The sequence below is a fragment of the Calypte anna genome, chromosome 6 (assembly GCF_003957555.1).
Source record: "Calypte anna isolate BGI_N300 chromosome 6, bCalAnn1_v1.p, whole genome shotgun sequence".
NCBI lineage: Eukaryota > Metazoa > Chordata > Aves > Apodiformes > Trochilidae > Calypte > Calypte anna.
This window is the reverse complement of record NC_044252.1, coordinates 10,072,927-10,099,734: the sequence shown is the minus strand read 5'-3', so window position 1 is coordinate 10,099,734 and position 26,808 is coordinate 10,072,927. Positions and strand designations below refer to the sequence as shown.

The 26,808-nt window shown below is 37.2% G+C and overlaps 1 protein-coding gene across 1 annotated transcript in view; it reads right to left on the bottom strand.

Annotated features, from left to right (window-relative positions):
* Nucleotides 1-925: 925 nt before the first annotated feature.
* Nucleotides 926-26,808, bottom strand: part of CABCOCO1 (ciliary associated calcium binding coiled-coil 1) — a 52,197-nt gene continuing 26,314 nt past the window's right edge. Inside the window, exons 7-9 of the mRNA XM_030453184.1 lie at nt 4,266-4,386; nt 3,720-3,847; nt 926-1,171 (exon numbers count right to left, since the gene is read on the bottom strand). Of these exons, the coding sequence (XP_030309044.1) occupies nt 1,130-1,171; nt 3,720-3,847; nt 4,266-4,386 (291 nt within the window). The 3' untranslated portion in view covers nt 926-1,129. The remainder of the gene's footprint in view (nt 1,172-3,719; nt 3,848-4,265; nt 4,387-26,808) is intronic.

Below are 26,808 nucleotides of genomic sequence, written 5' to 3'. Positions count from 1 at the left end.
GAGCAGAGCAATGCCCCGCACACCCCACACCCTCCGCACCCCGCACCTCCCGCACCGCCCCGTACCCCGCACACCCCGCCCCGCACCCCCCAGGGCCCCGTCGCGAGCAGCTGCGCGTGCAAACAACGCCCCCTGCCGGCGGGAGGCGGTCGGGGGCCGGCGAGGAAAACGCGGAGGGAGCGAAACCCAAACCCGGGGAACCGAGCCCAACTGGGAAGGAATAAAACGTCCCCTTTCTCAGGTATTCCGCTCCCCGCGCAAACCAACCCGATTTCAGGGTTGAAATTTCAGGGCTACCCCTTCCCAGGGCACTGAGCTGTGTGAGGCACCCACCAGCGCCAGTTGGAAACATGGGTGTCAAACCCGTTTCTTCCGAGGACTTCGGTTCCGTTCTTTGGGAGCTGGAAACGTTTCTGAAATGTCTGACACAACACGGAACAGGCTCAGATGAAAGGCTGCACCAGCTCCACTCAAATCAAAAGAAGCCCTGCTTGGGAATATTGCAAAAAGTGCAAGCTCTTCATTTACGCCACATTAATATGTTGGAAACGAACAAGCGTAAGATGGTAAATTTGTTTTAAAGCTTAGGAAGCTATCTAAAATTAAATTACATATTAATAGCTCCAGTGAAAAGTGTGTCATAGCACATTAAAGAAAATATCCCCTTATATCTGCAGTTCTGCAAAATGATCATTTCTCTCTAAGTAGTCTCTTTTTAGCAAAATTTCCTGAAAAAAACCCCACAGGTGTAAAGCACAAATGGTTAAATATTTCACAACTGGAAAAAGAAATGAAACCACAGCAAATTCTTTTCTAAATCAGTATTTCTATTCAGAAATAAACTGAACTTCAACATGTTTTCATTACCTGCTCTTCTGTTTATAATCATCTACTTAAGTCTAAACTAATAACAACACTGGCAGAACACAGTAAATTTGAGGAACTGGGATGAACTATTTCTAGGTAAATGTTAACAGAACCGTTTTCCTTTACACAGAAATAATGACATCCAGGCAGGGAGCCAGCCTGCTGCGTGCGCCATCCCCGACGCTCCAATTTCCTCAAAATCCAGCCTCAGTATATCCTTATCTGGCTATTTAGGACTTTTTAATTTTTCTCTCCTCAAAGTTTAAGCTTCTTCTTCCATTTGCAGATTTTCGTTTATCTCTGCCTGTAAAGAAAATCAGAAGGGAAAAAAAAATAAAAAATGACTACGACGGAGCTATCTTAGGCTGCACATTGTCTTTGTGGCTTTGACACAGTGTAGTGCAGGGAGACAGACATTATCCCTCACACCTTCCTGTTTTGCAGACATAGCAGTGTGTCAGCCTGTGCTGACGTGATAACACTTTATCATATTACTGGGCAAAATCCTGGCACATGGCATGATGGCCACCGACAGGAAGTGATCTGGGACAGGCATTTCTCCTGGAACCTTGTCTGGGGAGATAGGCTCGTTTGCCTGTATTCTCAGGCAGCCTTTTTACCAGTAAACACCAAATCAGAAAAAATTGCTTTGGGAGTTGGTTGCTGCCACTGTTTTCCTTCACTGCAGATGTTTGCTCTCTAGCCTAATACATTTTATTGAAACATTGCAGGAATTAGAAAGTGTTACTGAAAACAAACAATAAAAAAACATATTTCTGTGATGTTGCTTGTCTGTCTTAATTACACACACGATTATGAATGTGTATCTCATTCTGGAAATCCAGACGGCTGTTGACACTGAGAGTTTAATTTACAATGTAACTGGTGGAGAAGGTGCAAGGGTTGTGACGTTTTCTGAAATCTTTGGCAGCGATCTTTAATTCTATAACATTTGGCAGTGTGAGATCACTGGAAAAAAGGCCACAGATACATGGGGCTTATGGGGAATTTATGCATACTTCTCAGTTATCAGCACTCATCACTGTAAAAACTCATGAGAAACATGAGAACAATGACAGTGTCTCCAAGAGGGGCAAAGTTTTGTTCAAGAACTGTAATGGGCTCAAAGGTCCTCTACAGACTCCACACAAACAGTTCCAAGACCTAGAGTTGGTCTTCATGGACTTCATGTAATTTTGGAAAAAATGAATGGATGTGGCCCAGAAAAGTAGTAACCTGTCATTTTAGGAACTTTGGCTTGCCAGTTCTAGAAATCCCTGCTAGTGCTACACTGCAACCTATCAATGAATGGGTAACCACAGCTGAACTGTTTTCAGAGTTCTCAGGAGGTCAGATTAGCCTCAAAAAGCTGGAATTTCTATCCCAACTGTGTATCTTTGGAGATGGCCTTCACCACATTCAGTCCATCCTCAAGTATCAACAATTATGCTGCCTTTTCTTCTCCAGTACCTGGTTCTACCTTCAGTGAAAATCAGCTGCCACCACACTCACTCTGTCTGCTGTTGTGTCAGCACTGTGACTTCAGACTAGATGTTATTTTCAAGACTTAAGTAGAGCAACAGCTGCCTTATGTTCCCTGGAGATGGAATGCAGATTGTGAAATCACAGTTCACGTGTAGCAACAGAATGGAATGGTTTTGACCACATGTCAGGTAGAAATCTAATTGTAAGATTACCTCAGATGTCAACAGACTGAGAAATCAGGTGATATATTGGTGATACGTTTAGTTTTAAAAACTAAAAGGAAATTTAAAAAAAAAAAGGAAAGAAAAAGCAATTTTCTGATCTGTGCAGTTTATGTAAAGAAAAAAGAACTCTCAGCTTTTGATTCTAGTGAAATTAAGGTCAAGTGAAAAGCAGGCTTTTAATTTTTTCCTACAGGCAGAGACAAGAACAAGACAGCATAGGCCAGGTTTCCTCCTATTTCTACAGATGTTGAAATTTAATAAGAAATCAAATAATTAGATATAATGATGACATAACAATTCCAATTCATACTACCTGTTAGTTCATAATCCATATAAAAAGTCATTTAACAATATCACATTATTTTCAGTCAATGTTAGATACTTAATAAGCTCCTGTTTGGTCAGTGGTGTACAACGTGCTGCAGCAAAAGTTTGAAGTGCCTAATGCCACCTGGTTGCTGCAAACAAACCCAAATTCTACCAGTTCCTGGGTGGAACTGAGTTTTAGCTGGTTTGCTTTCAGTAATTTCATATACTTGAGGGACAAGTTTAGAAAATAACCATGATCTACTCTGCTGGCTTCCCACATGTTTCAATTTATAGACCTCCCTGGAGAGAAGCAGATCACCCTACAACAAATTTCTGTCCACAGACAATAGCTTCCTTCCCTCTAAGAACCCCACATACAAAACCTGAAGTGTTCCATTAAGGCAGCTCTTGTATAGTTAAACACTTCCCAAATGATGGCTAGAATTGGCATAAATGTGTTATTTTTTACACAGATTGAAGGATGTATAACATAGATGCATCTAACTATTTACATTAAACTCCATCACAGAAGCTGATCCTGAACCCCCAAAAAGGAATTTTACCACCAACATCACCAAGAACAGGATTTGGACCATATTTCTTAACACATAGTAATGCTGGAGATATATTTTGTTACATTACTGGTTGTTTTTTTTTTTTAATCTTATCACATGTAAGCTGACTAAACTAGGAGTTATTTATGGAGGCTGATTCACATTTTTACAGCATATGGATGTGTTTTTTGCCAGCTCTGAATACAGTTTATATTCATTAAGGCTGAGCTAGCTAATTAGCCATAGACAGAATTAGTGAATAGCTTTCTAGTAATAGTACCTCAAGGTTGTAAAAAATTTCATTTAGCAATTCATCCACAGCAGATTTCAGATCTTCATCACTGACACCAGCCAAAGCATTTGCATTGAAGGACTCAGTCTGTGGACAGAGATCTTGATCAGACCCCTAGGAGCAATAAACCATAAAAAATAGGTGAGTTAGAACATCCTCCTGCTCTCTACAAGACCAAACAGAATCAGTCCAAAGACAGGCAACAACACATGAAGATTGCTTTTGAGAACTCTTGCTCTGACAGAGACCATCAGCACCTCTCCACTGCCCAGATCTGGCCAGGTAGATCAGGAGGTTATAAAGTAGCATGGGGAGAGAGCCCAGAGGGACTGGCTTGAACATCCTCTGTTGACTAATTAATGCATTAAAAGCAGTTTCATTCAATCTTAATAGAGAATGCATGCAATAGTTTGGGGAATAAAAATCATTATTGACTGGGGTCCATGGCAATAAACTAGGTAGAGACTTGTAGAAATATAGCTTGGGAAAAAAAAAAAAGAAGAAAAAAAAAAAAAGGAATCAAACTCTGTATCATAGATTCTGTCTCTGTAGCTGTTGGTGTTACTACGAATGACAAACAGGTATCCAAAGGTGTGCCTTCTTCCAGCAGAGCAGGGAAGGGGGGAACTGCAGGTTGGGCAAGTTCAGTCACATACTGGCGGCATTGAAATAAAAGAAGAAAAAAAAAAAAAGTAATTCAGGTTTAATTATTGCTTAGAGGTTTATTGCAGATTTTTTAAAATGGAAATTAAATGGCTGACAAACAACAAAAACCAATACCTTTTCTGTTAGTATCCAGGTGCTCAGAACTGGAAAGCACAACGAAAATGATTATAGATCAGCTTTAATTTCTAGCTGCATCTCAAGAGGCCCTCTTTATAATACTTGGAAAGAACAGATGATTTTCATAATTTCGTAACACCACAGCTTCTTACTCATGTGGATAATTAAGTTTAGAAAACACAGAGCTTAGTGAACGTGAAGTCTTCCCAATGCAAATTTGTCACTTCTGAGCTGGGATCTTGTTGCACTTTCGAATGAAAGAGCCCAACTGACCCCCAGGGTATTCTTTCAAAGGAGTCAGCTGGAGTAAAGCTGTAGTGACAATGCATCAAATACAGCCTTAAGAAAAATATTTTAATATGTGACTATAATTTAAGAACTGCTAACAGTCCAAGTTTCGCTGCTTCATCAACTTGCTCCCATTCCTCTTCCTTGTGAACATGGGAGCCACATTGGTTTCCTGATGGTGTGTGAACTGTGGCTCCAGGAATGCTCTGACAAGGAAATGGCTTTCCAGCTCTGGAGATGCTGGACACAGCACTTAGTCCCTGCTCAGGCTCTCACAAGTCATGCAGAAGGTTGCCCTGTGTCCTGTACAGCGACACAGTTTTGTGTCATTTAAAAAAAAAAAAAAAAAAAAAAAAAAAAAAAAAAAAAAAGAAAGAAAGAAAGAAAAAGGATGACAGAGAACACACATGCCAAGTAGGGTGACAAAGGGCATTTTTGAACACGCAGTGAAGAGAGTATAATACTAAAATGGTATGTCTGGGGCCTCCAGAATGGGAAGTGCCCACCAAGGCAGATGTTCCAGTTCTGAGTCAGCTATTACAAACATGATTACACTTGGATGGTGTAAGTCAACTACATTAATTCACATCAGGGTAATTGCAGGTCACATAAATTAATTTCCTTATACCTTTGAAGCTAGGTTGATATTTGGTTCATTTGTCACTTGCTACAGTTAAACATGCTACAAATATTAAAGGTTCTATACCTTTGCAAAAGTGATAGCAAAACCTGAAAACAAAGAGTGAGACTTTGCCATTCTACTTTATTAAAGATCTCTTTTAGAGTTCTAAAAGCTTTACAGAACCTATGCTTAGGCTGTCATTCTCATCAAGATTCCCTGCCATGTGTGAGCTGCTAAAATAGGTAAACAGTATTAGTCCATGTTTATAAGAGCCCAAAATTTGCAGAATTTAAGTGAGGAGAAAAATCAAGTTTTCTAGAAATATTTTCCTGTATCACTTATGATACAAATTTTACAGCACTGTGTTAGTGTCTAGAAACTCACTAAAGGAACAGCCAGAAAGTTTAGGTTTTGCATCAAAATAAAAAAGCTTTCAGTTGAGAAAAAATGTTATTCTTTCTAAAATAAAATAAACTTTGCTTTAAAATTCTATTTTTTTAAAACTAGAGCTCTTTTGAATTAGTTTCCTTAAAATAACATTTTTTTCATTACTTAGCTAACTATTCACTCAGAATATGTTCTTCATTAAGATTAAATCATTATTCCACTTATTCCCTCCAGTCTAAATATCAAAAAATGAAATACAGTAAAAAAACAAGGCTAGGTTTTAAAAATCAGTTCCTGGCTGATCAAACACATTTTTGTAGCATGGATAAGACTTTCGGAGGTTCTGTTTTAGAATAATATTTTTACTTCACTGCATCCTTTTTAAGAGAGTCATTCTTTACTCATCTGTTCCGTGTCTAATAATAACCCTTGGATCATTAAGAAATAACTAAATTACAGCAGAGCTAGTCTCTTTAATGAGCCATAATAGTCTCAACATTCAGCCAAAAGTTATTTTTTATAAGACTGTGAAACTTCAATGTAGAATATGAAGTATTTTGTTTAGTAATAATAAGTTTATGAGAACTACTACAGTTTACAGCCAAAATATAGTGACCTAAAAATGCCATTTTGCATTGCTCCTTTCTATACATTGTGTCCTTAACAAGTCCAGGGGAAAATTAGAACGAATGAATTGTGGTGAGAGCCTGAAGCCAACAAACGTATTTAAATGAATCCTTCTGATGCAATACTTTCCTTTAAAAAATACAATTAAGTTCTTTGAATTTCCTTTGAATAAAACCTCATGTTTAATAGCACCAGTGGCTCTGTAGTAAAAGCTATTTAAGAACAGAAAAGGAGACAGGGTAACTTTTACACAGTTACAGTGGCTTTAAAAATGTTGCTAGTTTCTGAAGTCTGGGTATATTTATGGTGATTCACTCCCACTGACCTACATTAAAAAAATTCATCCTCCTTTTTTTTTTTTTTTTTATTCCTGAGCATTATTCACTATGACAAAGAGGTATTACTCAAAGTGCCCTCTTGAATCAATATAACTATGAAAATGTGAGAAGCAGTTTGGCAAGATGATAATGCCTTAAAACTAATTTGCAATATTTTCCTACACATTGCGGTCCAGTGGGTCCATGAGAATTCAAACATAAAGAAATTGTAAGGCAGCTGCACAAGTGTGGAGGGCACATCAGTGTCAGCTGCAGATAAAAGGGTGCTTCAAAGGAGACTGAAGGGAGCAGGAGTTAAATGTAATATACTTACTAATTTCTGGGTGCAGTGGGTGCCAAAAGGCCACTTGAATCTGGGCAAGTTCGAGCAGGCTAGAGGCTGCCCTAACATTCAGCAGAGGTTAATGAGGAAAAATATAATTCAGCATCACCTTTACTTTCCTGCCCCAGTTGCATCAAACCTCAGCACAGTCAGAGCTGAGGACTGCAGCTGGTGTTCAAACATTGTGCCTAATGTACAGCCCATGCCACAATTTTTACTCCAGAACTCCTACTAAAAGTGTGTATAAAGAGAGGTAAATATAAAAAGTGTTGTGTCATTCCATACATAAACATCCATGCTTTTCTTGGGGAGAGCTAGCAAATTACCTTTTTACAAATGTAAGAAAATAAAATAGTACACAGGAAAAATTTTAAGCCAGAATAATGGCAGGAAAGAAAATTGGTAAAGCATTCTAATAAACGAGTTCCACAGATGTGGTAGTTGTTATAAAATTAGCTTTGCATAACTTACCAATATACTATTACATTTTCCCCCAGATGTTATCTGTTACTTAAATTAATTTTGCTTAAGTTACTATTATTGCAGATTTTATCTGCACTGTATTTTATTTTTTAAGTTTCTGTGGCATAAAACAAGCCCTGGCTGATAGCATTACTTTTAATAATATATGTAAGAGGTTTTAGTATTATACAAATGGCTGCTGGGTATATCTTAATAGTCATAGCACAGAATGTCTGCTCTCAAAATATTATGTAGATTAAAACCAGCTATTTACTTACACTCTAATTCAAGTCATTGCAAAGGTTTGCAGTATTTATGTATGTGGTATGAAGAGAAACAATCTACTTAGGGAATAAATATCAGAGTCTGGAAATTAGCAAAGGTAAGGTCAAGGTCAGTTTGGATTTACTAACATACTTGCAGAAAATTAAAATTTATAGTTTATGCTTACTTATTTCTTAAATGAGAAGAAAGACTGAGGGGATAGGTATTTGCTTTTTTGATACTAGGCTTTTGTAGCATAGAAACACTTTAAAACCACCTTTTCAGTTCACTGTTATCTGAAATCCAGTACTTTTCTCCAGAGTCTTCACATAAATTCTCCATAGCTAATCTTAGCAGTCATAGGAGAACAACTATTTATAAGGATTGGGAAAAATATCCCATGTTCAACATGTAACATTTCCAAAACATTGTAATGTCTTTCAAAGCCTTTCAATGGATATGGGTTCGATTTTATATGAATGACAGATGCACTTAAAAAAGGATTTTTTTGTGTGTTATTCTCTGTATTAATATTTTCTGTGTAGTTTGTGTATATGTGTGCCATAGGACCTTATGCTACCAGAGACCTGCAGACTTTTCTCTTATATATGGTTGGTTATATGTGAGATTTGCTATGAACCAAAACAGCAAGCACAGGATTGACATTAGTTTGCCATTCATGCTAAGCATGGCCAGCTGCACACCTACAGATGAGCTGAATTTCAGTATCTGGAATAAAAGGCATTTACAAGACATGGTTTGTTAGCTGCCTGTATTTCATGTGGCTGAATTTGAATGAATAACTAATGGACAGAGAGGCACTGTCTCACACTGACTCAAACAAACCTGCCTTTGGTTTTTATCCCTCTTTAACCCGCATGAGCAAACACAACATATCCACCCTGCTTGCCTTTTGAGGCAACACCCAGCAGTGTTCTTGCAGGTGAGGATGTTTCTGGGAGGCTGCTGAGAGCTCTTCAGAGACATCTGCCATCCTATTTTGCAGCAATACTGTCTATACACAAGGTCCAAAGGACCAAAAAATACTATGAAGCACTCCAAAATTTAATCCAGATACAGGATCTGTGCAGTGTGACTGAGGTGGCAGAGCTTCCTTCTGAATGCCTTCACTGTACACATTTGTATTAATATTTAAAGCAGAATTAAGATCAATGAGGGAATAGACTTGGCCTCTCAAGTGTGTTCCCTGGTTGTTAATGATGCACATGGAAATTCTGTCTGCGTTTTCCTGGGCAGGAGTTTTCAAACCACTATTCCTTAAATGAGACAAAAGTTCAGCAAGTCAAAAGGATACTTTATCCACTTTTTTTCCAGTTTCAGAATTCCAGTTAATTCAGTTTAAAGAGAGTTTTCCAAATTTCTGAGCTGAGAGGTGAATCGACTTTGTTGACAATACCTCAGTAATTAACCTAGTCCAAAATAGCTATCTGAAGCAATTTGGTGCCTACACTGACAAAACAGGATCTACTCCTCCCCCCAGGAAGCTGTAAATCAGTCAGTGACATCTGGCCTCAAGGACATCAGAGTCATCTGAAATGTGGTAATTTATATTAATGAACATCAATATTAATTTTTAAATAAAAAGATTTTGCTACTGCCATTATGTTTACATATGGAATATTATTTATAGTTTATGTTCCTCCTTTCCTACATTTTGTCCATAAATTATTGTAAGGAAACACACTGTCACAGTTATAAATATTTTTCCTTGGAGTTAAAGCTTTCACATATCCTCTTACTGTTTTCAGTAACTATATGAAGGCAACAACCAGGATTTTCTTGCTGCTCCAGGAACTGCTGCCAATTTTAATGCTCGACTGAGTAGAAAAGGGTGCTTCTAAAAAAACAACCAAAGCTTTCCTCTCTAGAGATATCTTAATGCAGAATGCCCTTAATACCTAAATTCTGTAAGAATATCCTAACATAACAGGAAAAAAAATACTGGTTTTAATGGGCTGCAGTCATCTACTTCTGCTTTCACCAAGCTTCCAATTATTACTGCCAATTCACAGATTATTTAGAAAGACAAAATAAGAGACGTAAAAAAAAAAATAAAATCCCTAGTTGGCTTTCATGCTGAGGACACATCACTAAATGATTCACCTTGGAATGGTCACTCTAAATTCACATTGTGTTTAGCATTGCCAAATCTCCTAGAGTTATGGGATTACAAGAGACTCTCAGCTTTCATTTAAAAATAAAGTTAGTGTCTAGCTCTCTTGGTTGCAAAGGAAAGATTGGAAACATAAATCTTAAAAGCTCAAAAACTAGACTGCAAGCAAAAGGAACCAAACAATTATTTTTAAGCAAGTCTCATGATTTTTTGGGATCTGTCTCAGCATTTTAAACTCTTGAGGTTAACAAAACCCTTTTAAAAACAATGCATACAGATTTTGAGGGATGAAGGATTTTTTTTTTTTTTACCTGAAAGTGCAACTATTGCATGTCAGGACTCTTCAAAGTTCCAGGGTTCCCATTCCACTTCAAGGGCACCAATCAAATAAGCAGAGAGCAGGCAGCTCCTATTCTGACCGTACAGTTATACTCTACAGAGATCTGAAGTTTTTTTAATAAATAAACAAAACAAACCCACAAGAACCTTTCCCACAGTAACCACCTAGCTGTATTTACAAAAACTTGAAAAAAATAAGGCTTTTTAGATTAGTCATGTGATCACTATAAAAGTAAGTTCTGTAGAACTCATTACACAACAGGCAGTCCAATATTTTGGTGGCATACACCTTACCAGGCCAGAGCTTTAAATTTTCTTGTTGTACATGTCTTTTTCCACATAATTTAACCAGGAAAAATCTAATATGAATACTGAAAACATTACAATAAGAATGTGAAAACATGTTTGGCCAGGTGCATTTTGGTATCACTTTCTGGGAGGAGGTTTCATGCATTTTATAAAGACTTGCTGCAGCCTTATACCCTCAAAAAATTCATTTGCATAAGAGCATATTCCTTTGTCAACACAGTGGCCTAGAAGAACTAAAATTATTAGGGGGATGCTATTCATCACACCTGCTTGGGGGGCTTTGTCAACCCCCTGAGTCCCTCCTTACACACAAAGACAACTGTACCTCCTCAGAGACATTCAGAGGAACTAAGATACATGAAAAAACACAACACTTGCTTAATATATCTGTCCTGGACCACAGCAAGCACAGAATTTCCATGTGCACCTTTATCAACTAAGAGAAATCTGGTGGACACTTCTAGGGAGCTGTGTGTGGCCCCATCAGGTTTCTCTTAGTTCAGCAGGGAGAGTCTGCGGGCATTACCTTAATACAAGCACAATGCATGTGAAAGAAAGGCTCCCAGGAAAACTTTAAAAAAAAAAAAAAAAAAGAGGTTCAAGAAGTGATTTGGAGCTCCTGCTGAGAAAGTCTGCCAGCAGGAAAATACTCTCTTGCTGTTGATTGAGTAATGTGTAATCACTGTCTCAAGCCGGACAGAGGTCCCACCTCCTGCCTTTGTCTGCTGCTACTCTCAAACAGCTTTTCCCTACCATCCACTTCCTCTGATACCAGCGTTTGCTCCATGCAAGACTGGCCATGGACAAACCTCTCACACAACTGCCCCACACTCTGTGCATTCCTGCACCACCAGCTGCCAAAGGCAGCAGCTCGCTCTGAACTCCTCTTGGTCACCAGGTGCATCAGATGTGAATGGCCTTGTCTCTATTGATTCACCCCTGGCTGATGGCACAGTGAAATGCTGCTGCATTTAAAGGTTGCATTTGAAAAAAAAAACAACACCAAACACTCTCAAAACCCCTAAAGAATATTGATTCTGAGCTAAGGGGGAAAAGCTGCTCACACAGTTTAAAAACAACACCACATAGATTTTTAAAAATATGCTACATTAGAAAAGTTTTCAGGATATACAGTCATATAAAACTGGAGAGCTTGTGCTCTTTGTTATTAGACCTAAAACATAAAGTCTTTGCCTGAGTGTGTAAGTTTCTGTTAAAACAACAATTTGTCCTGTGGACTGTAAATTCAATTACTGTTTTTATTGGAATCACATTTTGCTTTGGAAACAATCATGCAGAAAAACAACCAGTAACTTAGACATCTTAAAAACATCTCAAAACAGGCATGGCTCTGAGAACAAATCAGTTATGGTAATTCTTCCACTGTGAACTGCAATGTTTTTTAAATCAATTTTCATACTTTTAATTAACACCTAGTTAAAAAAAATAATCTTACTGTAGGTCATTTTAATCACAAATGGCAAAACAAATTTACTTTATCAGAAAATTGACTTGACTCTATTTTAGGGACTTATTTTTCATGTTTTTATAATCAAAATGAAGTTATTAACATACATTCCCTTATTTGGAAATGCAGCAGCAAGCCCATTTTTCTCTCAAATTTCAGAGTTACAGTTTTCAGTCACCTCTCTATGTGAAACCAGCCTATTTTAGCACCAGAATATTTGATCAGTACACACGAAAAAACACACAAGTCTAAGATATCAGTACTTGTTTACAATTGCATTTCTATGTAACTTGAATCTGCAGTATCCTCACTAGAAACTCTAAGTCAAAAGAAACCACCACTTCCTTGTAGCACATGAATTTTGCTCCCCATTGTAAACAGGCTCTCCTTATTACAGGACACGTCCATAAATCTGTTTATACTGGAGCTCAGCTTGAATGCTGAGGTTAGTTTTAACTCTTTCTTATAACAAAGTCATTCACGTTAAATAAAAATCCAGTTGTGGAGAGGGGCAGGGTTAGGCTGGTGAGCAGAAGTGTTAAACAAAGCTTTGCTTCAGCATAGCTGGCTTGGTGGGTGATTTGAAATCTAATAAGTTTCCTCTTGGTAAACTGCCAAAGCCTACCACACCTTGGATGATGTGAGGTTGTTTTGGAGAAGGTAACATCTCCTTACAGATTATCTCCTCCCACTTTGACTTGGAAGGTTTCTGAGAAGAGTCATTTCCATTTCTCTTGGGGCATGAAATGGTTTCTGGTGAAAAAGTACATAAATCTCATTCTGCTTTGACTTGTTAGGAAGCTCGTGAAAAATGCTATAATCAACTATGGATATTTCAAAATTTGTTCAAACAAAGGATGAGAAGAAACAATCATTTCTACCAAATAAGTTCTTCCCAAATAAAAAGAAAACCACTAAACCACCACTCAATTCCTTATCCTTTTTAAACTCTAAGTTAATGTTTTAGAAAATTACCACCCACACAAGCAACAAAACCAACAAAAATCTGATATTTGTTCAAAGAGGGTTTCACAATCATACATAATTTTAACAAAAGTCAGGATTGAGTGCAGCTTTGAAGTGAAAATCTTCACTGAGCTACAGAATAAGTGAATATGAAGGGTAGTGGGTTGAATTGTACTCTACAGGCTTTTCTCTCCTCCTCTTGTGTTTTGTCTTTTTAATAAATTCTCTTCTACAGGAATAGGCAAAGACAATTTGAACACAAAGTCTGAACACTGTTTTCCTGATGAGATAAAGAAAATGTGTCTGTGATGGCAAACTTCTGATGGAAAAAAACCGAAGCAATGATGTCAAAGGGATTTATCTGTTTACTTCTTTTAGCAGCACCTTTTGCCTAGCAGCTTTCCTAACTAGCATCATCATCACCACCTTGAGGGAGCAAACCCCAAGCAGCAGCACCTTCACCTGAGAATACACAGAAGCATGACACTGCCCACTTTGAAGCTGCTGTCTTTTGAGCTATCCTTCAGAAGAAAACACCTACCAGGAACATCCCATGTGCTTGGATTGCCAAGCAGAGAAGTTAAGGGGAGTGTGGAAAAATTAAATGGCTGGAAAGCTCAGCAATAGAGATAAATAGAGCAATAGAGATAAAAGTGGGGCAGAGGGGCACACAGGAGTTAAATTGGTCCTGTGGAAGGAAAAATGCAGCAGCTACCCCCACAGTGTGCTGGGGACAGCAGCAGAGTGTCCCCCAGCAGCTCCTGCGACATTGTGCAGAGGAAGGGAGCAGGAGGTTGGTAGCTGCCCACAGCTGAACGTCTCACACACAGAGCAGAGGCAGCAAGGCTGAACAGATCCATCTTCACTATTCCAGCAACAGAGTGCAATGCTGAAATGTAACACCTACTATTCCAGTCTCAGACTCTTCTTTGGCCCCAGCTACCAAGCAAGCATACAAACAGTGGAATATCTAGCACGGGTTCAACAGTATCCCTTGTCAACACCCAAAATTTTACCTGGCTTTTCCAAAAGATTCATAACCATAAATCATATCAAAGATGGCACTCTAAAGTCTTCTGAGAAGGGGTCCATTCACTTCCTTATCTACATCAGGCTATTTCCCTCTGATAATCCCTTGCTCCATCTAGACAAAATTTCACATATAGAATCATAGAATTGGCCGGGTTGGAAGGGACCTCAGAGATCAAGTCCAACCCTTGATCCACTACTGCTGCAGTTACCAGACCATAGCACTGAGTGTCACATCCAGTCTCTTTTTAGATATCTCCAGGGATGGAGAATCAACTACTTCCCGGGGCAGCCCATTCCAATATCCTAGATCCTCCTGTCTTATGATTCTTTATTTTGATTTTAACATTTGGCAGACTGGAAAGCAACTCTGTTCTCCTCCCACTGACACAATCCATATACACACACACATACATATGACAACTGGAAGTGCTAATTGTTGCCTAAACCTAGGACTAAAAAAATAAAAAGGCCTTCAAAGAAGGAATCTATACCAAGAGCTGAAGAGAGAAAATACGCCACTACAGACTCTAAAGATAAAAGACCTTACTAAATATAATAGTAAATTTTTCAATACAGTCCCTCTGAAAGCACTATCTTCACATTTATAGGACTTAAATGTTCCTCAAAGGTGTTCACTGTATCATGTATACATTCTAATAAATCACACTGGATCCCCAGCTCCATGTGGATGAAACAGAGCTAATAGGAGATACTTTTGAAAATCTTGGCCCTCAAACCAGAGAGAGTTTATTACTCTGTGACAAGTAACTTAACAGATATATTTGTCTTCCAATGACAAATTATTCTTAGAACAACTTCCTCCATCATAGGCAGATCCTAAAGTGCTCTTATTACAAGCGGCCGCCAATTTGAGCATTTTAGCTGGATTTTTTACAGTCTTAAATTATTAAATGGTGAACTTTAAGTAATTATATTTCAACCAGTGTTTTACTAGTTCTCTCCCTACCTTCTCTGATTTTAATTTTCTCACTTGTCAGCATCTCCTGGCAGTGAGAACAAGAAAGACCTCAAACCTTTGCTGATTGCTTTCCACGCAATCTGATTTCTATAAATTAGAAGCTGCTGATGGGGAAGCAGACAGCAGTACCCTTTGATCAAGATACACATCTTGATCTCTTTTATCATTTTTTTTAAAAAACAGTAATATTACAACAAAAAAAAAATCATCATACAAGCTTCTCGATCAAAGTGTATCACTGTCTGCTTCCCAGTCAACATACTGCCAGGAAACTGGCAAGGTGCCTGGAAGAAGCAGGCAGCAGCTGGTGCGTTTGATTTCCATCTGTAGAGCCAGGAACGCACCAAATAGTGTGTCTCCATCTAGTGGGCACTTAACAGGAAACTTGGAAATGGGTGGGAGCCTTCTTCCACTGAGGGCAGGAGCTTTGCTAGACTTCCCATCAGTAGAATTGGTCTCTCAAGCTGTATCACATTAGAAATGCAGCTAAAGCAAGAAAGTCATCAAAGTCCTGCTGGTGGTTTCATCGCTCTGCTGGCACTTGCCCTTGAAATCATGTTTTCTCCAGAACTATTAATAGAATACCTATTTCTGTGCTCCCCCAATAAATCATCTAACACACTGCAGCACTCCAGGAGTCTTAATGGCCAAAATTTGAAAACATAAAAGAGGTTAACAGGAAAAGGAAGGTGAGAGCAAGGATGCAATTAATATCCAGAGCTTCTGAAAACAGACAACAAGGGATGAGATGTATGTGCCCAAACAATGTCATCCTTTAGAAGAATGAAACTACAGTGTGTATTGCAGCATTGGGCCCCTGACTACTCAATGACAGGGCATACAAAATACCTTCTCATATGGTTTCAGATCACATCCTTGACTCAACAGCAACAGGGGTCACACAATATATGGAAATCTGTTTTTTCTAGGAAAGTGCCATGGAAATAGTTCTTTGGACACGGATTTTTAGGATCCTCATGGCTGCTCAAATAAGGAGAAACTGAGGCACAAGCCAGGGCTCTGACAGCTCTCTCACAACAGACATGGGACTAGAACAAATAGTTATTATAAAAGATGAATTCTACCACATTCATTATACCACCCTCCCTTCCATCAATCACCATCCCTTTTGACAACTCTGCTAGCAATATACTGCCTGGACATACTACACAGTAGTAGGCACAGCTTTCAAGAGTGAAAACTGCATCCTAATGAAGAACTATCAGTATAGCAAAATGAAATAAAGAACAACAGCAAGATCAAACTATTGATTTTCTCCATCCACATATGGATTAGACCTAAATTCCCTTAGCTAGAGAAATCTGTAGAGTAAATCTCCAACACAGCATGATTACATTTCATTTAATGACTCCTCTGCATGCATGATAGGTCCTAAAATAGCTCTTCTTTTTCTCAATATCTTTTAATAAGGTTGTTTAAGATGCATTTTGATTTGACACACCTAAACTGGTTACAGTAAAGTATCTTCTACTTTTATCATATATTGCATTGCATTAGAAGTAAGTTTATTACTCTATAATTCATTCAAAGGAACTTCAGTTGAACAGCACCTAATAGGTACCATCACTTAAGGTAGCATACCTGCAAATTTCAACTTTAAATCAGGAGCCAAGCTGTCTTCATATATAAAAAACAAAACAGAACAAAATCTTATCAAAAGAAAGCATAATTTTAAAGAAACTTGGGCACGAACACTTAAAAACTGAAGTTGATACATGTCAACAACTTTTGTGCTAATTTATTATATTGCTTGTTTCTGTAGGAAGGGGATGAGATTTGTTTCAATCTAATCTAATTCCCTTTATTTCAAGAGAAACTACAAGAATTAGAAATGGATGTCATTCCCTCAACAATTTGCTGTGGGTGAAGCTTTATTTTTCAGGTCAGCATTCTCCGTTTTGATTGCTCAATGGAAGCACCACAATGGCTAAAAAAAAAGGAGGCTCTGAAACATTAGGAAATAGAAACTGCTGACTACCTGGTGAAGAACTAATGATTTATAATATATGAATAGGGGCAATAACTGGATAGCAGGCTGTACTCAAAAAAGCCTTAATTCACAGATCTGACATCAGAAACTCATAATCCATCGATCTAGCATCAGAATGATGGATTATGACTTTTTAAGAACATGTAGACATGTCAGTTTCACGAGCATTCCGGGAATCGTAGTCCCAAATTGTTTTACTGAGGTCATTTGAACAATTTCAGCTTTTTCCAATAAAGCTGAGGCACTAATATTTTGAAATGTAAAAGTTCTGTTGGATCCATTTTCTTTCAAACCATAAAAAAATTTCCAACCAAATAATATAGATTGCCACTGTCTGGAAATGAAAGAAAATTTTTTTTTTTTTAATTACTTCAAGTCCGTGTTGTTTTCTTACAGAGGTGACAACGATTTAAAATCCTGGTTGACTTTTATGTAAAAAAAGTTTGGTATTCAAATTTAGAGGTGAAAAAACAAGGTGCAAATGAAGGATTAATTACCATGTGTTGTTTCAGGAAGAGCACTGACATGTACTATGCACGAGTCCCCGTGGACTACTGCAAAAACATCTAATTGTTGACCTTTGACTTTTTGCTTTTTCAATGTGAATTTAGATGGAATCTTTTATGAAAAGAAATAATACTCTTGCAATGTGTGAATTCAGCCTAGAGGCTGAAATTTATTTTTTATAAAGATGAGTATGATGTACTAACTCAAAAAGACATCTAGCCTCTTCAGTGAAATACTAGGAACTTCATTTTCCTCATAAAAACATACAATGACTAAGGTTATCCAATGAAAACATCAGAAAAATTCCAGATACTCTTCCATCAAGCATCACATACTTATTTACAAGTAAACCACAATGTAATTCATAAAATACTATTACAAAATCTTCCAGTGGAGTTTCCCCACTACAATTAAGTGAAACCAACTATAAATTAAAACCTGCTACGTTACATTAATTCAATGGCTCAGATGGTTGAGATTTCTAAAAAATGCTTTTTGCTCCAGGCAAGCATTGAGAATAAAAGGAAAATCCCACATATATTAAATATAAAATATGATTAAATATCTTCAATGGATATGCATATGAAAATCACTAAAAACCCATGACCAAGACCTTTTCCAAAGGTATGAAAATTTTAGTTTACAAGTAACAAGGACTAAGGGGCAAAAGAACCAAACTAAGCTGAGGTGGCATCTGTATTTTTCCTTCATACTCCTTTGTACCAAGACTGAATTTCTCCTTCTCTGGTCTTTCTCACCTTAATTCCCTCCTCACTCATAAACATTTTTTAAGAGAACTTTACTAATAAAGCAATCACTTCTGTGAAGCTGTTCGTTTATTTGTGTTTTTTTGTTAACTTTTGTATACATTCATAACAAAAGCCACTGTGGAAAGGAGAAGACATAATAGGGCTCTTTCATAATAGCTGAAATAATTAATTTCACTAAGAACCATGCACACTGAGCAAAGGCATCCTAGGTCCAGTCTCTGCCCAGACTTCAAAACAAACAACTAAAACAACAAGACCAAAGGAAAAGACAGCTGCAGAACAGTACCCTTTAAAATCTCAGTGGTTCATAGAACTAAAGGGAAAAACCACACTTTTTGCAATAGTAGGCAGAAGCAATTTACTTCATTTTGACAACTAAATATGAAATGGCTAATAAAAATCACTACCATGTTACACACACTCCTTCCTCTCAACACACCTAATTTTCTTAGAGATCTCGCATAAACAGATCACACCACTGAAAAGCAGTTGCTACATTTAAAAATGCCTTAACAATAATGCTACACAACTGATCAAAAGACAGAATACCTCTTTTTATGAACTTTACTGGGGAATTATCATTGACAGGATGTAATTACTCACTTGGAAGGCAGTCATGAGGACATCATGGCCAATAGTTTTCTCTGATTTATAGGCCTGAGATAATGACAAGTGGTCATGACATCAGTTTTGCATCTTCTTTCAAAGAGCCTGTTGTGCAGTGCCCTAGCAGCACATCAGACCTACTTCACTATTACTTCATCATCAAATCATTTTCTACCTGAATTTTCCTTACATTCTTTCTGAGCTAGTATTTACCCAGCTCAACTCAATTAAGCTTGTGACATCAAATGAGACCAAGTACTGTGGCTACAACCTTTCGAACCTTTCCAGACTGAAGAACAAATAAAGCCCTCAGAACTGCATGCAGGGGAAGAAAGGAGCATGGAAAACTGTGTATCTCCTAATTCCTCCCCCTTTTTTTTGCAGCTGTGCATTGGTCCTACCTCTTTTCTTGTTATTAAACTGGTCGCACCCTTTCCTTGTCTCCAATGACACCACTAATTCATTTCATGGACATTATGAAGCAGCAGTCAGATGTTAACTCTGTGTCTTTCATGATGTGTGGTTGAACCAATGACCTTGAAAGGAAAGGCTCTGTAGATCTTTAGTATTCCCTTGATACTTCAGGCCCTTTTGTTCATCTAGTTTATAAGCAAAACCTGTGTGCAAAAGCAACACTTACAATTACTATTATGAATGTTCTGCTGTGGCAGTACATTGCACTGAAAAAATATGAATTATAAAGGGCAAGGGTTAGTAAAATTGAGATCAAGCAAAAGTTTAATATGAAGCCATTTCATCTTTTTCCAAAGTTTGGCAAATTTATTACACAGCATTGAAATTGCACTTCAAGCCCTAAGGCTTGTAGTGTTGGAGCCTGCCTGATTAATGTAATTAAAAGAATAGCATAACTGAAAAATTATTAAAAATAAATGTATGTGACCTTATTATTTTCAACTGATAGTATGATTTCTAGCTAAAAATTTACTGCTTAATACCTGACAAGTTGTAAAAGCACATCCCCCTTCTGCTGCGCCTATGGTTAAAAGAACAGAGGTTAAATGCTCCAATAAAAGAAAAATTGGGGAATTTTATTTTTGGTGAAAGTGGTTCTTAGCTCCCCCTTTTAATTTTTACAATAAGCAGGTGCTGATGAAGGGGTGGGAAGTGACATGACAGGAGGGCATAAAAAAAAAAAGGGTATGAAAATGCTTCCTTGAACTGAATCTTCCTCCTCTTCATGGCCATTAAGTGTCTTGTATGGCAGATTTTTACCTGAGACAAGCCCTGGCTTGCAGGAGGAGCCAAGCTATGTGAATAAGTCTGCTGGAAAGACATTGGTTGTGAGGCCTGATCTGGAGTAATGCTCAAGGAGTGCAAAGCCAACCAATTGCTGTGGCATAAAAATACCCTCTCACATAGGGCTTGTGAGACACTTGCAAGTGCATGGCCAGCAAATGGTACCAGAGTATGAAGGGAATGCAGAGTTCTAAAATGAAGGTTTTATAGGATGGAAATAAATTTTTCTTCACTCTGAAACCACAGTAAAAAAGCTTCTTTTTTTCTGCAAATGCTGCTTGCATATCTCAGTTTTCACCTGCAACTATTCTGCATTTTCTTTCAGCCAGTCTACTGATCAGCAGCTCCTCCCAGTACATGAGGTGGAAAATGAATGAAAAAATTAAAACAAGTTGGCAAATGTACCTATATATACATATTTCATGTTAGCACAGTAATGCTTCAGAAATTATGGCAACAGCAATAGAATTCTGCTGCTGTGATCATGGATAATCGAAGTGAGAGGAAAAAAAATGCAGTGCTGAAATATTTTCAAAGGTATGAAAGTCTTTACTGTTGTGTAATTTTAATTTACTTACCATTACTTGAAATTTCCTTTTCTCTGTGTGATTAGAATTTAAATGTTCCCAAAGTATATTAATAAATATAACTCCTGTTATATTGCAGAAATACTGCAGCAACCTCCTTTTAATATTGAAAACTAACTAGTCTTCTTAATTTATTTCAGAAGAGACCAAGCAAAATTAGTTAAAATGTTTTGAACATGAAGTCTTTTTTGGGAATGATCCATAAAATGAACTAATACAGCACTTTCTACTCTATTTAGACATACACATACATCACAAAGGTATACCAGTATTTCATACACCTCTACATACAGGATATTTGCATTTTTGCAAGAGTATTTTTGAATTTAATAATTTTCAGTCTAAGGCCAAATTGTGTTGCCTTTACATACCATGGGAATGTAGTGTCTATTTGAGATAAAATCCTATGGAGATTCCCTGAAATTACTTGGGGTACAGTGCATTAAGGGTACTTGATTTTGCTTGTAAATCCTAGCTGCACACTCACAAGTTTACACCTAACAGCAGTAAAAGATGCACAGACTTTAAAAGCCTTCTCATGGGTTATCCTCTGGTGAATTTATCCAAAAGCCTCCATCTCAATAATTTCTTTAATTTTGAAATTAAGTGTATCATTGGTGAGTGGAAACTACTGTTCTCTTAAAGACAGAGTTCAACAGAATATTAGCATCACTTTAGAGTTTTCATGCAGCCCAAATAAATTTGGTCTTAACAGAGAACTGGCTGACAGAGCCAAACTGACACACAGGTAAAAATGAAGCTGCAGTTTCCCACTGCATCACTACTGCTTATTGTGGCACTTCACAAGTTTAGCATACCCTTAATGGGAACATATATGTTCCTCTAGCCATACTGATCTTACTAGGCTTGACTGACAGAACCCTGTAAGTGGTACGTGTCTATAGAAATGGCATTTTAGACAACTGAATTCCAGAGAGCAGGGTTTAGTTTGTTTCTTTACTCTTCACTCATTCTTCCCCAGCTAGATTTGGTAGAAAGACAATAGGGAAAAAAAAAAAAAAAGGCACATCAAATTCTGTATTTCTGTATAAGTTTGAGTTATTGACACCTATCTGATAAGCATTTAATTTTGTTTCTAGATGGATATCTTAATGGATAAATGTTGTCTTTTTAATTGTATTTATTCCCTGCAGAGCGGAACATGAACAATTCATGTTGCAGTCTGCAAAGTGAGAAATGTATTAAAATGGCACTGAAAAACTTCAGTGTCAAATTCCCAATTCCCAGAGCAATCCACAGTCCCCTGTTTAATATACTATGTCCTGTTGGTCATTTAATGTACAATCTTTTAAACTTTCCTGCTTCCTAAATAAACTCCCTTACTGCAGACTTCTGCATTTTATTCTAATGCATATGGTTTGCTTCTTATTAGTTTGTGTAATGCTCCTGTTACTATGAAAGAAAAAAAAATAATAATCCACAAGACAAGTTCTCATTTTATCTTGCACTTGTCAAATATTAAGATTCCCCTAAGTCTGTCAGAGTTCTAAGCTTGTCTAATGCCTGTCATTTGTATCCAAAATTAATAAAGTCTATCCATGCTGTATGGTATTTCAGTTACTCTGATTCTGATTATACACAATAATTTGTAATTTAAATTCACAAAATATGTGCCAACGTAGCAATGTGTTTGCGTTGTCAGTTTTAAAGGCTTGGCCTTTATGACTCTGGTATCAAAGCTCTGTTCTCTCCGCTCATTACAAAGGTCCAGTAATGCTTGGACTGAGGAATTACTCCTGGTAATTTGATTATGTGCTCTCTTTCTTTTATTATTTACCCATTTAACTGGGGATTGATCAGAACAAAGAGAAACAATAAAATAGACTGTAATAAAAAGACTATGAATAACAAGAGTAGGAACTGAAGTGAAACCAGTAGTTAGGAACCATGCAGATAAGACTGAAGCCCTGCTTTTAACTTCTATTGTGTTTTTCTGTGCCAGATTTACAAAGAAAAGGATCTTATTTTACATACAGTAATTTAGAGAGCTATATTTGCAAGCACAGCAGGGAGGGAAGGACAAAAGATAAAATCTCTGTCATGGCAATATGAGTAATGTCTAGCTCCTTATGTCCATGACAATTTCTTGATTTCCCAAACAAATGTGATTACTAAACTGAAATGGATGGCTCAGTACTGAGTTATCTATCAGCACGCATGAACCAACAGACACAAGGGGTCAGTCACTAAATGGTGAGAAACGTAGGAGGGCACCACAATGCACCACTGGTAGGACTTTAAAAAAAAAGTCAACAACCTGGCCTCTAGCTTTTACTTCCTTTTACCTTAGGCCTGTGGGGACAACATTAATGCTAAAAATTGAAAACAGTTTCCTGCAACAAGCCTAAAAGAGGGTAAAACCTTTAAATACTTTATTTGAAATATGATCATTACAGGTAATTTAACAGGAAATGTGAATTTTCAACTACATCTGAACTCCTGAAGAATATAAAAAACTGACAAAGCATCTTGCTTAGAACAAAAGAAATTCATTAAAGAGTCCTAAATGTATAACTGACAGAGATGAAAATGATAAACAGGTGCCATGAATACAAAATGAATGCTAAGAAAAACTCTAAATGTTAGGCAGATATTCAAAGCAGAATAAACTCTAAGGAACATTCCTATTACTCCTCTGTTTTATTAAGAGTAATACACGGGGTGTGTATTACACATTGTCAGTGGTGGCAATGTAGTGCAAATCTATTCACAACACAAAACATTCAGTGAATCTACTTTAAGGACCTAAATTCCAGCTGGTGAGTGCCTGAAACTTGCCTACAGCCTTGATCAATCCAAAATTCAAGAGTTCTGGAGCACGGATGTTTTCACAACTCTGAGACCATATTAAGGTGGCCTTGCTATACATGAAGCATGCACCATTTGTCTTTATGACTTAGCATCCATGCCTTAGACTGTATTCACAAGCTAAATTTGATATGCACAGTCAAAATAAACAACAGAGCAACTGCAAAGAAGACATTGTTCTTTGTGTAACATTATTTGAATAGAACAAAGAGATAAGAAAACATTTACCAGGTACATGAATTCTAACACTAAGAAAATAGAATAAATTGCATGTATTAGCATGTAATTAATGCAAGATTTTCTGCGCTGTGAGAACAGTAACAATATTTTTATGCAAGATTTTTTTACAGTATTGTTGCATTCTTGTAGAACCAACCAGGTTGGATATTAGAAATAATTTTTTTACCAAGAGGGTGATCAGACATTGGAATGGGCTGCCCCGGGAAGTAGTGGATTCTCCGTCCCTGGAGATATTTAAAAAGAGACTGGATGTGGCACTCAGTGCCATGGGCTGGGAACTGCAGCAGTAGTGGATCAAGGTTTGGACTTGATGATCTCTGAGGTCCCTTCCAACCCAGCCAATTCTATGATTCTATGAAAAAGATCAGAAGGACCACTCATTGTATAAAGTGGAGAGCACAATGTAAATTTCTTTCAGCTGAAAACATCCAGGTTTGATCCTGGATACAGCATCATCTTCAATGTAACTGCAGAACTATGAGGGCTCTCACACAAGTTTTGCAGTCTGAGTCAAAGACACCATTTGAGAGTGACATCAGTTGGGGTGAGGCAGGATAAAGTTCATACAAATACTCACCCCTTAGCATGATAAGGTCAGCCAAAGATTCTGCCCATTCTTACAAGCAAGGAAAAGGAAACATTAAGTATAAATCATTAAATATTCCTCCACACTTCACTACCATATTGTCAGCAGTGCAATGGGAAGCCAAACCTTAATCATGACACACTCTAAAAGATTCCAGCTGCCATCTTTTCAAATCCACCCTGAGGAAACACAGTATACTCTATGTACGAGATATTTTTTTCTGAGTGCAGCAGCTGGAAATACATAATGAAGTCTTAGCTTATATAAACAATGCAGTGGATTGAAAGGAGACTCAGAATATGTAAGGTTACTTAGGGCTGATGAAAAATACAGATAGGAACATCTGAGCATTAGATAGAGGAGAACAGAACATCAGATAATGAAAGTTAGCAGGCTGGATGGAGCTGGTAGAAGCTGGACACCACCCTACACTGAAGAAGGGGATTGAAAGGAAAAAATTTCACCTGTTGCTCTCTTGCTAGCAACCTGTGACTCCTGCCTCAGGATCAAATGGTTAAAGTAGTTGTACAGGAACTTGGTCATGGTCCCTTTACTCCCATCTGTCTAGCTACACATGGGCTATCTCAGCTTCTTAGGTGCTCACTAGATATGGGGGAAGGAGGATATGAGGAGCATGCTAAGCCTGTATCTGACTCTCCTTCCAGTACCTCCCAGTACTATCAGTAAAGAATCACGCATTATGTTAGGATAAAGTCCATCTCTTTGTCAAATGTTTTCCACATTTAAGCCCTAATAAAAACATTCTGAATTATAACAATGAACCTAAATGGTGTTGAAGTCTTCCAAAAGTCTAGCAAAGAACAAATAATACAAATGTTGAAGAAAACACTTTTTTTGTTAATATTCTATTTACACAGCTGGGATCTTAGGAATTCTATCCACCTGAATATTTAGTAAGAAAGGCAGATCAGTGTGAAGGATTGCCATTTCCTAATTATAAAAAAACCCAGTAAAATTAAAAGAAGGCTCCCCTCCAGTCTGTCTTTCTCTGCTTCATTCCAGATAGACATGTACAACCCCCCCATAGCCATGAACAAAGAGGTAACTGGAGAGGATTCTTCACAGACAGATGTAATTTATAACAAAGACAGGAAAAGGCAACCCTAACTCAGAGCTTGCTGCCCTTCCTATAAAGTTCACCTCCTTACCAAGAAAAAGCAGAGAATAATTTGTTTGGTTTCTGTACTCAACTCCTTTTTCTTTTATTGTAAAAAGTTTCCATTGTCCTTTTATGTTTTGATTATTGAGTAAGTTTAAAGACTTGCCAAATAGCCCTAGATTGTTAACAGACCACCACTATTTAACTTTGAATGCTTTAAAAAAAAATAAAGGCACAGTTCACATTAATATTCTATGCCCTCATTTTATTATCTTTTCTTTGAAATTTAAACAATTTCCCTAGCTAAGGTTTATTAAAAATAAGCCTAAGTAGCAATATAAGTTACCTCACATAGCAACCAGTCATCATATAAAACTCAGGTTTCTAATCAGTAATGCTGTATTTCACTGAGCTTAGCATATTTATGGGAAATCAAAAGAACATTTTATGAATTAAATATTCAGATACATCAGATTCAATGACTGTTCAGTAAAAATACATTGTACATTATGACAAATTGTAAAATTCATGGTAAAATTAGAAAACACACAAACTTTCTGGTTTTCACTTCAAAAATGGACTTTAAAGAACTGCAAAACTTGTCTTATTTAAACTTTGAATACATTTGTCCTTTATAAAACTTCATAAAAATATATATTGCTTACAAATCATGACAGCAAAGCAATACTATGCTGTTTAGTAATATGAATAAGGTCAACATGTTACTCATAACATAAGGTCACAAGATGTATGAATTTGATACACAAACATTAACCCACAGGATACAGTCCCATGAAATATCACATTACTTGGCCATTCCACAGATACTTTTATGAATACAATATAATCTTCAAGATGACAGAAAGCTGAAGGTAGAGGGTAGAAAAACAGTTCATGCATCTTTGATAGCTGAATAACAAAAATAACACTGGAAATTTTGGAAATATGGCAATTGCTCTGGCAAACCAGTCTCCAGTAAGTCACACTGGACCAGCAAGGACCCAAATAGTACTTGCTGGTCAATGATTATAAAAGAAAAAAAAAGCTAAATTTGAACCAGCAAACTATACTGAAACAGTACTTTCTTGATCAACTCCTTGATCCACACTAGGTTACATGGAAGAATTTACCAAAAAATATTGTTTTTCAGCAGACATAATACGATGCGATAATTCAAATAAGATATTTACTTTTTTTGGCAGACTCCTTACAAATGTTATTCTTTGAGTTATCTAAAAAATTAG